This window comes from Salvelinus alpinus, chromosome 30, assembly GCF_045679555.1.
Source record: "Salvelinus alpinus chromosome 30, SLU_Salpinus.1, whole genome shotgun sequence".
Lineage (NCBI taxonomy): Eukaryota > Metazoa > Chordata > Actinopteri > Salmoniformes > Salmonidae > Salvelinus > Salvelinus alpinus.
Window position 1 is genome coordinate 23,571,408 of NC_092115.1, and position 19,998 is coordinate 23,591,405.

At 43.2% G+C, this 19,998-nt stretch overlaps 1 protein-coding gene across 6 annotated transcripts in view; it reads right to left on the minus strand.

Moving 5' to 3' along the window:
- The window catches only part of LOC139559752 (ras GTPase-activating protein nGAP-like), a 100,054-nt gene that overhangs the window by 22,384 nt on the left and 57,672 nt on the right, over positions 1–19,998 (minus strand). For 4 of the 6 annotated variants that reach the window (XM_071376072.1, XM_071376071.1, XM_071376070.1 and 1 more), the window contains exons 4-10: positions 9,930–10,036; positions 6,999–7,111; positions 1,931–2,084; positions 1,611–1,709; positions 767–1,321; positions 369–513; positions 13–157 (exon numbers count right to left, since the gene is read on the minus strand). In XM_071376072.1, the coding sequence (XP_071232173.1) occupies positions 13–157; positions 369–513; positions 767–1,321; positions 1,611–1,709; positions 1,931–2,084; positions 6,999–7,111; positions 9,930–10,036 (1,318 nt within the window). Of the gene's footprint in view, positions 1–12; positions 158–368; positions 514–766; positions 1,322–1,610; positions 1,710–1,930; positions 2,085–6,998; positions 7,112–9,929; positions 10,037–11,949; positions 12,654–18,468; positions 18,624–19,998 lie in introns of those variants that run through there. The other 2 variants (XM_071376074.1, XM_071376073.1) reach the window with 2 other exon arrangements.

The window sequence follows — 19,998 nt, forward strand, 5'->3', positions numbered from 1 at the left end:
GGCTGATCTCACCAGTAGGAGTTGATGATCTTGCAGAAGGCCAGCTCGCAGCACATCTTCAGGTTGCTCTGGTGCTCAGGGAGCTCACTGGCCGAACACTTCCCCGGGTCCACCTCACAGATCTCATCTGACTCGTACAGTGCTTTGATAAACTCTCCTACAGTACCCAGGAGAAAACACAGACTGGGTTGAAGAACAGAAATACGCCATGGACAAAGAACATGGAACAGTTTGAAAACCGGTCTACCGCAGTTTCAGCGCAATTTGCTACCAAATGTGACGCTGTCTTCAGAACTGCAAGTTGTAATGTTTACATTTGGGAGGTCTCCACTTTACAGTCTCTTCTATAATTAACCCTCCCCTCTCACCTAGTGCGTCATGCAGGTACTTCTGTCCCACCAGTTTGAGGAACTCCTCTATGGCCTTGGTGGCCAGCGTGTTCTCTCTGAATATCAGGACATCGTGGTCTGCACACCGGTCCACCTCTGCCATCACCAGGTCTGTCAGGAAGTCCTGGGGAGGAGGAGGATGATGAGGAGGATAGCAAACTTTGACTGAGATTGCAATGTCTGCAGAGAAGGAAAAACTGCAGTACGGTACTTAATGTCCTAGAGGTGCTAATATTAATGTATGCAAATAGATGGATACAACTGAATGGGATACCCTGACGATGTTATAGCCAGTATAGGGAGGGAGGCACAGTGGGAGACGATGGAGAAGTAGTCTGTTCAGAGCAGAGATGAAGTTTCTAAAGTATAGGAATTACCTTGGCCCGTCCGGTGCTCTGTAAGATATGAACAAGGGTACAGGCCATCTCTTCCTTGTTCTTCACACTGATCACCGGCTCCAGAACAGAACACAGCATGGTGTAGTTGTTAGTGATGAACTCCGCAAACTCCTTATACTGCTCCATTGGCAGGATGGAGATGGTCTGGAAGCGGGACTTGATCCGGATCGACGGCCCTCCTCCTTTGCCCTTGCTGGTGGTGGGGGTGCTGACAGGGTACCACTTCTCCACAAACTGCCTCCCCGTCACCCCCCCGATGGGGATGTTGACCAGGCCCACATAGTTGTTCTTGTCTTTCTTCTTCTTCTTGTCCACGTCCTTGTAGATGTGCACGGTGATGCTACGGACAGACGGCAGGCTGTAGAACTCAAAGTGTTCCCCCCAGAACAGGCAGTCAGCCCGGGTCTTGCTGGTGGTGCGGGCATATAAAATGTCATCCAGGCACAGTTCACAGAAATACTTCTTCTTTGGAGGCAGGTCCTTGGCCTCGATGATCCATAGCCGGAGGACGTTCTCTGCTCGTCGGCAGTTGTCCTGGGAAGACATCGAATGAGTATTGAATCCCAATTAGGGAGGGGGAACATCGATCCTTAATAACACAGTTACAACTAAACCGACATTGGTAAGAAAATGAAACTAAAAAACAAAGTGAAAAAGAGGAGGTCACTATAGCATTAAGAAAATGGAGAGGGCATCAATCTTTCTACATCTGAAATCGTACCCTATACAGTGCACTACTTTTGTACTACTTATGGACCCTGGTCAAAAGTAGTACACTATATATGGAAAAGGGTGCCATTTGGGACACAGCCTGTGGTTTCACCTTGTTTGGCTGGACCGTCCTCCTCAGGTTCTCCATCCATTTGTCTCTCTCTGAGGCTGAGGAGCAGCTGAAACACTTACTGCCTCCTGAGTAGGTCACCTGGAGAGGACAGAGACATAAGCATGATGAGCATAACTAAAGGCTTTTTAATGCATTACATCACCTAGGTGTCTATGGCTCTGTCCCAATCCACATGGATGCTGCCCTTTGAGGCAGGTAGGCAGCAGGAAGCTTCTTTGTATTGAAGCGCAGTGAGCACTCATTAACAAGTAATATTATATTAACAATAGTTTTATCAAAGTAGATAAACAAGATGTTACCTCGAAGCAGAATTCCTGTCCCAGTATGCTACTGTGGAGAGGCTTGACGTAAACATCTTCCTCCATTCCCAGGTCCAGGGCTTCTACTGCACTTCCCGGACTGAGCAGGGACTCGTCAGAAAACGACTCCTTTAACTTAGGCAGCCCTCGGGATCTGGAAGACAAAAACATGGCATTTGGTTACAGTTTACAACATGACTTCTTCATTCAGAGCATTCACAGCATGGCAGACAATCCTGCTCTGAGGCGCTAAATCCCTAAATGTGTCAAAAGACGTTGGACTCCTCCGTTGACAAGTTGTACTTACCACGGCACAGATAAGAAATGACCACTCGGAAGCTCTTAAACCAACACGCCGCAAGTTGGAGGACCCTAAAAAATGTATACCGCGCATGTGATCCCAAAACACAACCAGCTGTTGTCTTTCTGTAAGACTGTAATTCAAGCTTTAACCACACTATTCCAGCAATCAGTCACTAGAACATTCCAGGAAGCAGTAATACCTACGAAAAACTATTGAACAGCCAGTTGAAGGAATATCCCCAGAGCATCTTTCTATCTGGATCTCTTTCCATTCCTTTCCTTTCGGGACGGTTCTCTTTTCAGTTGAAGTCCACCATCTGTGGTTCTACTGTCTTTACAATAGTCTCAACTCCTCATCATTCTATTTCCATGAAACTGTAAAAAGTGAAAGAGGACCAGCAGATACAATGCCTTTCCCTCTTCCCTTTGCAACTACCTTTCCTTTGATTCACAGGTGGTAAACAAGGACCTGGGCTGGCCCATCTGTCGGCCCCTTGAGCCTGTTTCCATTGGAATGTCCCGACAAGGAGACTTGACTCTCAAATGCAGCAGCATGGGATGACGGACGAAGGTGCTGCTGTGCTCAAACACACCTCGGAAAAAACTACCTGGACTTTCCATCAGAGCACAATACTACAGGTAGGGGAGGAGAATGGAAGTCAATGGGTGTCGTTTAGCTTTCCAACTGGAAAATCATTCATCTTCAAAGTGCAACAACTACGAAACGCAACACCGCATGATAACTGAAAAATACATAATAACTAGGGCCGGGAAGATACCAGTATCGCAATACTCATTAGTGTCGTGGCAAGGAAACAAAACAGACTTCACTTCTTTAGGAAAACAGCCATAATGTTGGAAACAAATGTCATTATGTTGTAACATTTATTTAGTTTCCAAGCTATAGCAAACAATATTTTACAAACAGCAGGTTTTTAAAGGACCAAAGAGTTGTCTGCTTCGTGTTTTCATTTTTGCAATGTAAAAAAATAGAGCGCCACTGGTATCATCACAGCCCTAATACGAACACAAAAATAGACCCTTACATAATAGCCAAATGGTAGGAAAGGGAAATGTTAGTCAAAGGATAATCACTGACTGAATGTCTAGCAAAATAATGCATGCTTATTGAAAATGCACAACACAAAATGTATAATATATAACAGCCACATAGCAATATAATAACAGTAGGCTTACATAATTGACATGTCAGATGACTTCTAAGAATCAGGGATCAAGAAATCATATTCACTTTAGTGACAAGGACCATTTTGTTCACTGTCATCCCTAGGGGATGGATATATGTACAAGCATTATCACTTGGATAGATAGATCATCGCAATTATATTCTGATCTGTTGTCACTTTCAGTTGTTGGTAATCATTCATTTTTTAGAAGACAACAAAAGTAGGCAGTAGCAGTGGTTAATACTAGATATTAATTGAAAGCAGTTGAAGTGGTTTATTCTGAATTACAGGGCATCCTCGAGTGTGAGTGAGAGTAAGAGATTCCAGACAATCAATATTGTGTTTACGAGCTATCGAAGACAAAGAGACATTTCAGGAGGAAGTAGTCTGGAGGCATTATTGTAATAAAAAAAAATAGATTTTGTCTGGTAAACTTTCCGAGAAGAGCGGCCAATCTTACTCATTCTTTTAGGGCCACTTAGGTAGACAAATCTAACAGTTAAAAAAAGTGACATTCAAGGTCCTTCTGAGAGGCCCTTTAAACATGATGTGTGTGTTATTATACCTATAGAATGGTAATTTGTCACAATGAGGTAGCAATGATTCTAAGTTTGTATTTTCAGGCATATGGAGAATTAAGTTGTTATCCTGATACCATGTTGCTATTGGCCACAATAGCCTCGCAAAGAGTCTTCATTAATTATCTGGCCCATGTCTGGGTTAAAGCATCATGGCCTACATATAACAACATCCTACCTACCTCACCAGCCAAGCATCATCACAATACCACTCATCATTACTTATCAACTCATCTCCTTAGAGGACAGTACTTGCATGAAGACGACCAAAAACCTACTATGGTTGCATTCCCAATGGCACCCTATTATTCCCTTTCCCATAGGTTTCTGGTCAAAAGTAGTGCACTATGTAGGGAATAGGGTCCTATTTGGAACACTACGTCTCAGCTGTGCAACATCAGTATTTTTCCAAAGCATAATTGCTTTAGATCCCCATATATAAAGGGATAACATTTTCTGATGCCTACCACTGGAACAAGTAATACGAGTGCCAACAGAGGAGAGAGCAAGCCGACTCCTCTGTCCTCTTCTTTCAGTCTGTAGCCAGCCGCCTCACTATTCACTAGCACACATCCATCAATTGTGCGTGCCTGTGTCTTCAGTCTATGCAGAGTGCATATGTGCCCCCGTAATCTTTTGGCATCCGCCTTCAACATGCAACATGCCTCGCCAACTGAATTATGTAAACCCAGATTAAGGGTTTGGGCGGAAACAGATCTGCCCTCTCAATCCAGCAAGGATTCCACAGATGTATACAACAATGAAACTGACGTGATTCATTACCTGGGTATTTATTTACATCTGTACCTGTGACTCATAGTTTTCCATTAAGTCGTAAACACATTGTGGGCGTACAGGTCATTTGTTACGCTTTGGGCCCTCTCATAACACTGTTTTGAGAAAGATGCATTATGTTGAGAACAATCTGTGTTTTTATCAGCACAGAAGTGAATAGCCTACATACTGAAATTCATTACAGAGCACATGAGGTGAAAAAGTCTAAAAAAATGTATGTTCTCTCAGGGAGTCTAATCTTTTTAAAATGAGCTGCTGTCGTCATCCTCAGTCTTTTGAAAACTAATCAGGTTGCCTTTCTGAACGCCAGCCCTCACTGTGTCCACTGTATTAGGATGGAAACCTGATACGTCCGCTGGGAGGAAGGAGAGGAACGTACTTAGCTCTGACCACACCACCACTCCGCAGCTCCTTGAATTAACAAAACGCTATCTGATATTGAACTAGTAGTACTTTCAAGCAGAATCACATACAATTCAACCTGGCATGATATTGCAAGCCGTAACTGCAGTTCATTTCTAAAATTAAGCCGTTCAGATGGGACTAAAACAGTCTAGAATTGTATGAAATAACAGATCACATTTTACAGTGGAGGAGACATGTCCCATCTACATCAAATAAAAACGAAAGATAGGATTGTTACCAATCAGATCATTATAAATGTAGCAAACAATGCACTGGTCATTCGGCCCAGCATTCTCTAACCAGGAGGAGACATGCAGCCAACAGAACTAGAATGACTTCTATTTCCATCATGCTGCCCTACCTGAAGCGCAGTGACTTTGGCAGGTGGGCATTCCTGGCCCTCCTGAGGAGTGACGAGGTGGCGCTGGTTGCCATGGCGGCCATGCTGATGCTGTATTATGGTCCTTACTGGGAGTCACTGACGTTAGTTAACGATGGCAGAAAGAGGCTGCAGCTCATCCTCACGCCGACCATTATCCCCCAGTCCTGCTGGCTCTAAAGCCTCTAAAGTACACTTTCACTACTCCGCTGGCTCACAGGTCAGGCAGACGTCACCCACATGGGCGTACTGCCACACACAGTGACAGATGTCATGTCATCCCAGCGAAAGCTGACAGTACTCCACGCATGTAGCCTACCAGCTACCCTCTAAGCCACTAGCATAAAGATAGATACAGTACATCTCTATGGCCGCTAGCCTGTGTTCATCACTAACTCTGTAGGCTACAATCTGCACAGTAAAGTCAGAGAGTGAGTGAGTGAGTATCTGTGTAATGGTACTGACGCTGCATATTCTGCCTGGCGCATGGAGCTGCATATGAACACGGGGTGACTCGGCCCTCGCCAGGCAGCAGAGAGACCAGCATGGGGGAGACCCCCCTCAGAGCAGCGAGGAAGCCCGCCAGGCAGGGCCCCGCAGGGGGAAGGAAGAGGGCGGGGGCAGGCAGCCCCCCCCCCCCCCCCCCTCAAACCATTACTGTTCAGCAAACTCACTGGAGCGTTGAGAACCCCAAACATATCAACATTAGCTATCCACTGTTCAGACCAACAAGGAAGGGAGGGTAGCACACTGTAAACAAAGGATTACATCTGTCTTGGTCTGGGTCTCCCATACATGAATACAACAATGCCTAATTCTACTATTATATTGACTGTATGTGAGGGGGGAAGAAAGCAGTCAGGCTTACAGTAATGCCATTATCTCCCAGGCTTATAATCCTGGAATTAAAGACAGATTTCTCAGAATAGCACTCAGGACTGATAATGGATGGGAACATAATGTAAAATGTGGGTTTCTTAAAAGGCTGTACAAACGCTGTATAAACCAAAACCTTGGTAACCAACCCCACGCAACAGACAGGGTATTACAGATGAATGTAGCAATTGCACTTTGTGATTCACACCACAATACACACCACAGGAGAAACACTCCCTCTATCATTACTTTTGACTAGCCATCTCACCCCCGCTCGCCTCTCTACATCTCCATTATCATATATCTATTAAAATCATCATGAAAGGACATCCATGACCCACCAGCAATGAACCACATAAGGAAGACCAAGAGGATATTTTATGTGGTGAAAATGAATGACCAAATGATGATCAGTAGCAGGACTAGTCCCTCAGGCTTAAATCCACTCCCAGAGGCAGAATTAAGACAAGCAATGTGAATTGTAGATGCAGTTCCATGATACTGAAACATGTGAAATATGGAAGGAGATAGAGTGAATAGCTTACCTGTCATTTTCTGGAGGTCTCAGGGAGGGCAGTTTGAAGCTGGTGTTGCGGTCCAGTTTGGTCTGACTCTTCGTCCGCTTTACGGATCCCTTCAGTCGTTTGCTGAAAAACCCCTAAGTGTATAACAGAAGAAATTACTTTCAGGAGAACTGCTACACTCGGAGACACACATGTTACTATGTCTGGCTGTGTGTCTACTGTGGGCACCAGTTGTTGCAACTAGTCTGTGTTTGCATTGGGAGAGGTGCTGTGGCAATGAGTGGCTAATGTGTCACACAGGTCATACTATATCAGGTAAATTTCAAACAAATTTTAACGAATGTTGTGTAATGTGTAGCCTACATATGAACAGAATGACGTTGTGTACAACACTATTCCTGTCTTAGACTTTTATACGCTCATTTTGTGAATTAGTAGCTAGTGTGAGTGACCAGCTGACCACAATGACCAAGTTGGGGAATGAATTCCATTGTAATGCATTGTCATGCTCTGGTGAAACATGGGAAACTGAACAGCGTGTGGCGGGTTGTGAAACAACCCCACTCAGACCGAATACTATGACAATATCAGAAAGAGTAGACACATTGAAACCAATAGGGGACTTGAGTCAGAGCTGAGACAGACATTTAACCGCAGTATTAGTCATCTATCACCCAATCACTTCCTTTAGCCTTTTCTGCTAATTTTACAGTAACAGTTGAGATCACAAATAAAATATGATCAGGATACATACAGTACGCAATTGTTGTTATTTTATGACTTAATTAAATGGTTGAAAAAATACATGAAGAGATCAGCAGGATGTCAGGGGCAGTGGAAACCTGTCACTAATTTTGCCATTGTGTGACCTTGACAGCAGAAGGAATTAGTCAGTCAGATATTGTATATCTTGGAAAAGAAAATCTATTGTACTCCAACTACTGTATAATGCTTACCCTGTATGTTGATATAGGATATGGAAATGCAACACTGAGTGCATATTGTGACCTCTATGACGGTGAGAGAGTACTGCCAAGTCTGCACAGGGAAGCCATGTTACTTATTAGCAAAGCGGCAATAAACACTATGAAGTGCACTCCACTATATTAGGTGTTGAAACGCTGTGTAAAATGACTGACGATGACATACAGTACATGATTTGATGAGAAGAGAGAGAGAGCGAGAGAGAGCAAGAGAGAGCGAGACAAAAACAGAAAGAGAGACAGAAAGAGGCAGAGGGCGCGAGAGAGAGAAAAAGAGACAGAAAGAGAGAGAGACAAAGAGAGACAGAAGGAGATAGAAAGGGGGAGAAAGAGAGGGGGAGAGTGGTAACAAGGGATCGTTGTACGTCCACAGAGAGGACGAGCACAGGAAGTCTTTGTCAGCTTTTCGACATTCTCATTCACCTTGGCAGTGTAGAGGAGGTGTCTTAAACAGCTCCTTTTCAGTCAGAGACAACAACAGCACAACCCTCTCCCCTCTGCTCCCCCGGGTGCCTGCATTTATAAAGCCTGTCGTGTCAGCACAAGCGGACAGCAGACTTCACTTTGACTTGGTCCACAAACAGCATGAGGTTGGAGGATGTTAGTTTCCATCAAGTAGACAGACGCTAGGCTACTTCGTAGTGAGGGCTGGAAGTGCCTGTATTCATAAAGGGTCTCAGCGTAGAAGTGCTGATCAAGGACCTGTGTTGCCTTTTAGATCATAATGAATAAGATTACATGGTCCTGATTTCATCTGCACTCTCCACTCTGAGACACATCCTGAACCTCTCTGACATTCCCATATCAGTGTGCAGGTAAAATAGCTAGACTAGAAACTGACAAACAAAGAGGAGACAAACATGAGTCCCCTATCTGATGATGCTACCCACTAGACCCTTTGGTGAATCTGAAACTAACAACATGACAAAGTTTTTCTTCATCTATCTATAACAAAATGTTCTAAACCCGTAACAAGAAACCTTGTAAACATGCCAAAGGTATGAGTTTCAATGATGCATGCCATGGCCTAATTCTTCTGGTTATAAATATCATCAGAAGTGTGCGTCTGCGTTTCCACAGTCCTTTGAGGCACACTCCCACGTCGTCTCGGATTAGCAAGCAGAAGTTTTCTAAGATCTACATACCGTATCGTAACGTATCGTAATGCATCATAACACTCTTACATATTTACTTAACAAAAATATTATTGAGATGGTTATAGACTTCTAGTCTACCTCTGAAAATTAGAAGAATGCTGATGTATTCTCAGAGAATCTGTGGCAAGACTAGTCTAGATACACCCATTGAGATCATAGAAATTACTTGTCTATAGTTCTATAGGTAATTCTATGGATGAACCCTCCTCCTTAGCCCAACACAATAATGACAAGTACTGCTTCACTTTGAGGAGACCAGAATGACATGAATCAGAATGTAGATGTATAGTATGAGACATGGTGGTATAACAAGGTTGAACCCCCTGGTGTATGATGGCTCCAATCAATCCTGACTGGGACTGCGTCCCAAATGGCACCCTATACCCTACATAGTGCACTACTTTTGACCAGGGCCCATAGAAGCAGTGCAGTATATTCGGAATAGGATGCCATTTCGGACGCATCCTGGGAGTCTCCATTAGGCGTCTCCATGGCCATCACTGGAGCTCTGGGGAGTTTTAACAACGGAGATAACGCCTAACCAACTGCAGGCGTGGCTCTGCTGTCTGTCCATGTGCTTCAAACAAGAGGAGATATCAAAGGAATATAAAATATGGATTGAAACCACTTCAACAGCAAATTATGAATGGTGTGCTAATTGCTTCGAACATAACAATTACTGTACAAAGACACTTAAAATGTCTAGTGTGTGTGTTTTTTGGAGGGGTTGGAATAAAGCAAAAGACAAGTTTCTGTTGGCCATCGGTATACATTGGATAATAAACACATTTTTGAATCATAACAGAACTCACCGGTACTTTGAAGGGGGATGTGTTGGGTACGTCCAGGGATATGTTCTTCTCTGAACTCCCCAGGCCTGAGATACTCCGCCTTCTGGGGGACCTATCAGCAGACACTTCTGTGGACAGAGAGAGAGAGCGGGGGAGAGTTAGAGAGACATACATTATTTCATAAAAAAAACAAAAAAAAACAGTTATATTAACAAGTACAGGTCGGAATATGAGATGGGGAGATTGATGAGATACAGGAGGGAAGGTGAGTGATGGAACAGCTACCTCCAGGGGCATGTGTGGTCCGGGGGCAGCAGCAATAAACCTAGACCAGTCCCCAGCACGAGAGACATTAGTAAAGACAGCTAGCTGCCTTGAAACCTGGACTGGTGGAGGTTGAGTTCTATGAACACAGATGCTGCAACATTTGGGAGAGGGAGCCAGAGTGATGGGTGTACACAAGGACACCTAGAGCGCTCAGACAGAGACAGAGGTGGGCTGTATCATGCAATTACCTCAGGCCACCAAGAGTCAAGCTATGGCATTGAATGAATGCCACAAACTCATGTAAATGATTAATAGAACAACAAAAATCCATCTCAGAATGCTATTCAGAGGGGTTTGTAATTCATTAACAATGAGGTTTCAGCTATAAGGTCACTGATTGTGCTTTACTGTAATCCTCGTTGAACAGGCAGGATGGAATAAACAACAGGACAATATTAATCTGTTTCTCTATAGAAGACAGTTATTTCTGGTCCGTTCTGACAAACTATGCAGTCTCTCTGTACGATAAGGTTATGGCCATCTGTATCAAGGATGAGGATGGACTCAACCCACATTTATTTTTCCCTCCGGTGGTCTCAGTTTACAGAGGCAGGGCAGGGCCATCATCATGGGACTCCAGCTGCTAGGCCCCAGTAAGCCTGGGCACCGGAGTGTCAGCTCAGCCAAGCCTCCTGGAGCAGTGCCCAGGCAGGAGAGGTTAGAGGCAGGAGGCTGGAGCAGTCCCTCAACTGACAAAGACCCTCTAATTTCTCATCCCCGAGTCCCTGGCTACATTCAAAATGGCATCATATGTAGTGCACTACTTTTGAGGGAATAGGGTGTCATTTGGGACACATCCCTTGACTTCCACAGCCAGTGCAGCTTTTACTGCCGCTGCATACAAGGCCTGTCAGTGCCTTACCAATGTTCTACAGAGCAAGAAAGCAAGCCACATCTTCCAAATACAGAAGTCTCAAACCATCCGTCACATTGAGATCCCTGGCCGATATCCAGAGAGCGATTGATTGGAAGCTAAGTTTAGCCCCATTTTTGAGCAGATTGACCCCGTGCAACAGGAATGCTCTGAGAAAGAACAAGCCACAACCATTTGAAGTAAAATAACACGTTTTAGCAGACAAGATAATGGGAGATAACCTCCAGACTAGAGCAACACGTGTCAGATCCCACGTTTTGATCAGGTTGTCCCTAAAGCTAGGCCTAACCGTAATCCATCCTTCATATTAAACTTTGGCACAAGTGAGACAGTATGCAGCAGTCAGCATAAATAAAAAGGCTACTTTTCAAAGTGCTATATCAAGTTCTCTCTCAGACACTGTCCTCTTGGCACCCCTGGCTGCAGCCCGGTCCATCTTAAACGCTGCATGCATCATAATTCAGAAGGACTGAGCTCTCTGGCCGGGGGTGGCTTGAAGGGAGAGAGACACCCATCAAACGTCATGCACATCCTGTATAATATCAACTATGGACACTGACGAACAGCACAAAGTAAATATGATCAAAGAAGTTAGGCAAATATTCCGTTCAGTGTTTGTGAAACACATGCTACCAAACGCATCATACGGAGCCTTACATGTATACAGTACAGACCCTAATGAAAATACGATGTGCAAGCAGCATTCCACACAGAGAAACTTCACAATCTAACATAATGGCTTTTTAACGATGGTGCTCTGCACTGCGCACATGAGAATTAAGCATGAATAATCAACTCAATTAATTAGAGAAAAAAAAAGACAGGAGAGTGAATCAGTACCTCGGTCACAGCTGTTCCCCATCATCTGAGGAGGAGATGGACAGGGTCAGCACCCGATTGGCTAAACACCGACCATCACCATCAGCCAATGAGGCAAAGTCATTTCCCTTTAACTGTCCATCTTCTGCAGTGCTGCGAAGCCATCCCATTGATAATCACTCTGTATTTTGAAATAATTTGTTTTGTTCCTGCAGTCTGGAATCCCACCTATTTCTCCCTGAACTAACACTCCATGCTTCCCCTGGTCTCCCCCAGTCTCTCGTCCCACTCCGCTATCTATCTTTCTCCCTCTCACTCTCTCCTCTCGGCAGCAATTCTTAACCTTCACTTCATTATTCTCTCCCTCCTTTTTGGCATGCCAGCAGCTGAAGAGATTTTACCGCATTTATTCAATCAATTTCTGTAACTGCACTCCATCGTTCCTCTTAGCAGAATAAAACAGAACTGCAAGTACTTCCCTCTTCAGTCTTTCTCTCTCCTCGCCCTCTCCTTTTTGCTCTTTCTGTACCGTAGCATCTGCCGGTGAAGCTACTGCAGCTGAAATGCAGCCCACCTCACACACTGCTGGAACCACAGGACGCAGAGGACAAATTTAGAGCCACGCTTTAAGGCTAATTACAAAATAACTTGCTGCCTTACTCGACTGATGTAGGACACAACTCTGGGGGCTTTCTCATCATGTATGAAAGAGAGGAAGAGAAAAGAGAGCGAGAGAGAGGAAGCGAGAGAGACCTAGAGAAGCACAGAGAGAGAGGGACAGAGCGCGAGAGCGAGCGATTGGAAACCCATAGGGGGATGGGTATCGGAAGCTTGCAAGATGCTATTTAGGAGAATTATACTGTAGATAAGGTGTTCAGCAGGAGATGGCCCTTGAGGTTAGAAGCATATTTTTCGAGGGGGACATGGCAAGAGGTCAGAAGAAGTAGTCAGTGTGTACACAACACAATAGCACAATACAATACACTAAAAACAATCACAATGGTCAACAAGATGATCCTCTATGAGAGCTTTAAATTGAAAAAGCGATATGCTCTCCTCTAGTTTTAAAATATTTTACAGCTCGTTCCAAGACAAAGAAGCATTATAGGAGGTTTGCATGTAAACAATATCACCATAATACAGCACAGATCAAAATAAATAACTGTCCCTTGGACAAGGTCTTTCCTGACTGACGTAGAGAAACATGTTTTATTCCTGAAATAAAAACCCAACTTAAAATTACAGCTTTTAGGGAAAAAAAATTAATGTGCTGTTTGAAACTCAGCTTTTCATCTATCCAGATACAAAAGATACTTATAAGAGGCCACCCTTTCAATTTGTTGACCATTTACAGTTAACATTTGCAAGTGACTCCATGTGTTTTCTAGTTTAATGTTTGCCACAAGCTACAGTGAATCACCACTGTCTGAAAATAGAATCAGAAAATTTGAAATGTCCACTATTTAACTGCATGCGCCAGACTTCTCCTTATGCACAGCAAAAAGAAGACTGAGTTCATGTCCATCTATAAAGTTACTATGCAGCATTCCACACAGATACAACTCCAGACCCTTGCTAAAAAGCTGTTACTTGAACAATCTCTTATTAGTCCAATAACTCAGTGGTAAGAAATCTGCAGTGGTTGGGAGACTCAACTATGAAAAACAACAACGAGCACAACACAGATTTGTGGATCAGCAATCCCTGGTGACAGTGTTTGAACAGTGCAGCAGTGCCTCGTCCTCTACCTCAGAGCTTTAGTACATATTCAGCTGCATAATTCAGCTAGTGAAATCCTAAATTGTTGACTATATGCATTGTGCAGCATGTGACCCAAGTTACCCAACACTGAAAGTTACTTAAACTGCAGAATTTTCCTCAGGGAATATAATTTCCATAGTCCTTATCATGCAGTAGCATTAATGGTGTGGGCGTTGCGAGGTAAGTAAAAACTTGGGGCTGGGTTAAGTTCAATAATAGCCCAAAGTGCTTGAGAAAGATGAATTATTGATGATCACCATCCATACTTCAGATATCACAAGCACAATGAAGTGGTGAGTGACCAAAGGAGTAGCAAACAAGGATGATGTTTTCAAGACATTTTAATCTTTATCCTTTAGTTGCATCAAATATATTTTGATCTATTGAAACCATGTGTTCGATAGCATGAAGGCCTACGCTACATTGTGATTTCTTACCCCATCACGTTTGGAGATAATGGAGCACGCTGAAGTAAAAACAGCATACAATTAGCCTACCATAACAGCTATTCTACATGCACACAAGGACAATCTAGGATCACTTTTGCCTTTTAGGTTATAGACTAATGAAAGGACGGGGGGGGGGGGGCGATCCCAACTCCACCCTCCTACTCTGAGAAGCTTTATGAACAGGTCCAGATGATTAGGCTAGTGGCTACCTGGTATAAACGGTGTTCTGATAGAAATCTCCCAATAAGCATCACTTCTAATTACAGCGGGGGCCTAATTTCCCCGCGTGGCAGGCTATGCATTTTAACCCTGCACTTATCTTTTAACAAGATATTGATTTCAAGAAGGCCTGCACCGAATCAATTGTTTAACTGGATTTTCAGGAACGGATGCAGCAGGGGGCAAGGTGTTTCAAATGGCACCCTATTACCTATATAATGCATTAATTTGGATGGGTTCTGGTCAAACATAGTACACTATATAGGGAATAGGGTGCCATTTGGAATGGGACCATGTCTACAGGCAGCACGGTTCCCCACCAGACAGTCTGACGACTGCCTGCCTCACAGTCAGCTCCTGTAGACAGCCCTGAGTAGTGACCTTGACATACTGTGCTACATAAAGGCTGTCGTGGCAAGACCGACAGCCAGTCAGCGAGGAAGGAATTGACACATCATTTGATAAAATGCCATTGCAACAACTTATGGATAGACTGTGTTCATTCATGATATTGTTAAGATGATGCTGAAAAACCTGAAATAATAACAGCACTGTCTACTGTAGAATGTTTTGGGTGATAAAAATATATATATATATATATACAGTGGGGAGAACAAGTATTTGATACACTGCCGATTTTGCAGGTTTTCCTACTTACAAAGCATGTAGAGGTCTGTCATTTTTATCATAGGTACACTTCAACTGTGAGAGACGGAATCTAAAACAAAAATCCAGAAAATCACATTGTATGATTTTTAAGTAATTAATTAGCATTTTATTGCATGACATAAGTATTTGATACATCAGAAAAGCAGAACTGAATATTTGGTACAGAAACCTTAGTTTGCAATTACAGAGATCATACGTTTCCTGTAGTTCTTGACCAGGTTTGCACACACTGCAGCAGGGATTTTGGCCCACTCCTCCATACAGACCTTCTCCAGATCCTTCAGGTTTCGGGGCTGTCGCTGGGCAATACGGACTTTCGGCTCCCTCCAAAGATTTTCTATTGGGTTCAGGTCTGGAGACTGGCTAGGCCACTCCAGGACCTTGAGATGCTTCTTACGGAGCCACTCCTTAGTTGCCCTGGCTGTGTGTTTCGGGTCGTTGTCATGCTGGAAGACCCAGCCACGACCCATCTTCAATGCTCTTACTGAGGGAAGGAGGTTGTTGGTCAAGATCTCGCGATACATGGCCCCATCCATCCTCCCCTCAATACGGTGCAGTCGTCCTGTCCCCTTTGCAGAAAAGCATCCCCAAAGAATGATGTTTCCACCTCCATGCTTCACGGTTGGGATGGTGTTCTTGGGGTTGTACTCATCCTTCTATTCCTCCAAACACGCGAGTGGAGTTTAGAGCAAAAAGCTCTATTTTTGTCTCATCAGACCACATGACCTTCTCCCATTCCTCCTCTGGATCATCCAGATGGTCATTGGCAAACTTCAGACGGGCCTGGACATGCGCTGGCTTGAGCAGGGGGACCTTGCGTGCGCTGCAGGATTTTAATCCATGACGGCGTAGTGTGTTACTAATGGTTTTCTTTGAGACTGTGGTCCCAGCTCTCTTCAGGTCATTGACCAGGTCCTGCCGTGTAGTTCTGGGCTGATCCCTCACATTCCTCATGATCATTGATGCCCCACGAGGTGAGATCTTGCATGGAGCCCCAGACCGAGGGTGATTGACCGTCATCTTGAACTTCTTCCATTTTCTAATAATTGTGCCAACAGTTGTTGCCTTCTCACCAAGCTGCTTGGCTATTGTCCTGTAGCCCATCCCAGCCTTGTACAGGTCTACAATTTATCCCTGATGTCCTTACACAGCTCTCTGGTCTTGGCCATTGTGGAGAGGTTGGAGTCTGTTTGATTGAGTGTGTGGACAGGTGTCTTTTATACAGGTAACGAGTTCAAACAGGTGCAGTTAATACAGGTAATGAGTGGAGAACAGGAGGGCTTCTTAAAGAAAAACTAACAGGTCTGTGAGAGACGGAATTCTTACTGGTTGGTAGGTGATCAAATACTTATGTCATGCAATAAAATGCAAATTAATTACTTAAAAATCATACAATGTGATTTTCTGGATTTTTGTTTTAGATTCCTTCTCTCACAGTTGAAGTGTACCTATGATAAAAATTACAGACCTCTACATGCTTTGTAAGTAGGAAAACCTGCAAAATTGTCAGTGTATCAAATACTTGTTCTCCCCACTGTATATCAGAGATTTAAAATCAGGTGGAGTTGATGACAAAGTATCGAGCTATGTACTATAGTACCCAAGTATAGTGTCTATAGGGTTACTTTAGAAAGGATTACTGGGGGAAGCATCCATAGAAATTAATTTCTTACAGAATCCATACGGCGCAAACTACGACTATGCGCTGGTCATCAAAACGTGTCACAACAGGGAAAAAGCAAAACAATACCAACACTTGCTACATAAAACACGCATTGTTACACAAGTGACATGGTGGTGTAGGAATGAGCATCTATCAATGGTAAGATGTCACATGGCAATAGTGTGAAGAATGTGTGGAACATTAAAACACTCCATATGTTCATTCCCTGTCCAATCATAAACCAGAACAAACACACCTGCACAATGTTTGCCAAAACCTAGATGTACAAACACAGCGTGAAGTGCTTTATACAAAAACACTGAAATCTTCCATTAAGGTAAAGATAAGAGATAAACCACTTATGAGCCACTATTGTGAGCCACTGTCTTTGTGTCACAGAATCACCGTTCAGATACAGAAATTACAATTTGGAAGTTTCTGAAAACATTATTTCGACCTAAAAACATGTTCTGACATGTATCTATCCTATGAAGCCATCCTCAGGGACCAATGACACTGCCACTTGAATGGGTGCATCCAATGGGATGTATCCATTGTCCAACTGTAAACAGTCTGTATCACAACAACTATTCAAGGAATCCCCATCAACCAATGGAACCAGTCTGATGTCCAAGTAACACAGCATTGCTCTTGGCTTTATCCGTAATCACTGTTAAATTTTGGGGCGGCAGGTAGCCTAGTGGTTAGAGTGTTGGACCAGTAACTGAAAGGTTGCTGGATCGAATCCCCGTGCTGACAAGGTAAAAATCTGTCATTGTAAATAAGAATTCTTAACTGACTTGCCTAGTTAAATGAAAGGTTCAATAAAAAAGAATAATAATAATGGTTTCCATGCCCTGTCTATTTTCACACAAATGCTTTGTGGCACCTACTGACACTTCCCTGTATTGACATTTTATTTTATTTATGAATGTGAAAATACGTCCTTGTGGAACAAAATACAGTAAACATTGGCTGTGAGCAGAGTAATTTACAGAAATGTCATTATGTCAATTGTTTTCCCCCATGGTGAGAATGTAAGTAAAAGAGTTGTAAAAGAGTTGACAGATTCTACGGGCTGCTATTTGACAAATATAATTCATAATGATTAGAAATAAAAAATAAAATAAGTGAAATAATGAGATTGTCAACAACAAACGCTGCAAAATGCAGCATCATATGATGCAAAATGCATCATACGGATCAGATTTAGGCATTTTGAAAAGTGACATATCTAGAAAACTTGATTGCTGACATGCAAAACATTTTGGGACTATATCAACAATGGACGAATGAAACAAACACCAAAATATCGTTTTTGGGTGGAGTTTTCCATTAATTGTTATGCAGAAATGATTTGATATTGATATAAACATGGCTGCATTTGGGCCTTTAAGGTTGCCAGATAACCAACAATAACCTAGGTGTAGGATAATAGATCAATGAAATAATTTGACAGATTACATGACAAGAATATCACGTGTTTGTCAACACGCTACAAAGTTACAACAATGTTTCTACATTGTAGCCACATGATGTTACATTCCATCTTACAAAGTATAGATACCAACAGGGGCGTAGCCTAAGCGTTTCTGACCGAACACTAGACAAATTGATTGAACATCCAACACAAATGAATATAGGTGTTGTTGAGTGGCCAAAAGTAACTGGTTGCGCATGGAAAAGTTGGACAGGGTCCTCCTGAGTAGTGGTGTGAGAGTTCTTACGTGATTGCTCTTTTTCTATTCTAAGTTAAACATTAAAACAACTTGAACCTACCCCATATGAATTCCATAGTTTTACAATCCAGAAATCACATTCTGCAGAAAATATATCAGGCAATTTCACAAGATCCTGGTGCTCGCTTAGGCTACTATCTCGTCCTTGGCTGTTAGTTCGCCTCCCTTCAAGACATGCAGGAATGCAGAAAAGCCTGAGCCCAAGCCAGTCAACCCCACACAGCCTTTCTGTTCTCTATAAGTCTTTTGAAATTAGCACAACAATAGCAGCCCTTCCATCTGAGAGCCCACATACCGTTCTCAAGACGTGTGGAACTTCCCTGCCAGAGCAAACCCTCTGCCCCCTCCGTCGCCCCAGTAAAAAGGGTGTGTGCGGCATATGATCAGAAATCAGAATTATTTACGGTAGATTGCACAAATTTTGAAAGTTTTCAGGTCAGGAGAGTTGATGGGACCACATCACAAGATCTTTGTAGATTGAATGGATATAAACTTGTCAACAAATGTATTACTCTGCCGAAATGTCACGTCAAAATGCTTCCATTCCAGCATGAAAAGCTGAAAAAGTCCTATTCTGTAAACTCACACACACACACACACATCATAGCCTTAAAAGCTTTGACATACCGGTAGGATTGTCAAATGCGTGCCTACCGACAGTACTTAGGCATCCCTGAACAGTGTCGGCAGTCAATCTATTTTGTGATCACACAGCAAAGACCTTGAAGTCGTCAGCCACTCAGCCTTGTTAAAATACTCCAAACCAGAAGGTGCCAGTAGCGTTGCTTGGCAATACATGTCCGTGTGTGTTGTTTATTCCAAGATTAGCTAGCTAGCTGTGCTAATGTTGCTATTTTGTAGAAAGTCTTTGGTGATACTAGCCAGATGGCCACAGCTAGATAACTACCGAGCAAGATGACGAGGATGTTTTATTTTTAATTCACTTTACATAATCCCATACTGCCAGTGCCAGCCCATAGCTAAATGTTTAGCTAGCTAATGTTACCATATAGCTAGCTAGCACAACATACTGTTGCCAGATAGCTAGCTAAGGACACTGCACTAACTAAAATACAGGCAGCTGCTTCATGAAAACTAGCTAATTTATTGTGGCTCATCCGTGGATGTACGGAGAAGATCCCTCTTTATCCCTTTCTGTTGTCACTCCTGTTGGCTCCCCCACCTGGGGGTTCATGCTCTCTAAATGGCTCAAATTCAAGTTGTTGGCCACTGCTGAGCATTGCGATTCTACAAGTAGAAATGGTAGGTTCGTCGCTACCGGCTTGGCACACAGTAGCTACCGATTTTGTTTTAGCAAGAGAAGGAACAGCCTCCCACTGTGATTAAGAACCTATCGGCAGTCTATTGGCAGTGAGATTCTCTGTGTTTAATGCTTTACATATCAGTAATCTTCGTGACGCAACAACCTAAGGTTTCTGCTGACTTTATTAACCTCGTAACTACAAGGTCATAGGTGGAGTACCAAAAAAAAAAAAAAGTGGAAACGCTTTAATTCAAATACTCTTATATACACAAACAACAAAAAGGTGAGAATGCTTCCCATGCAGTG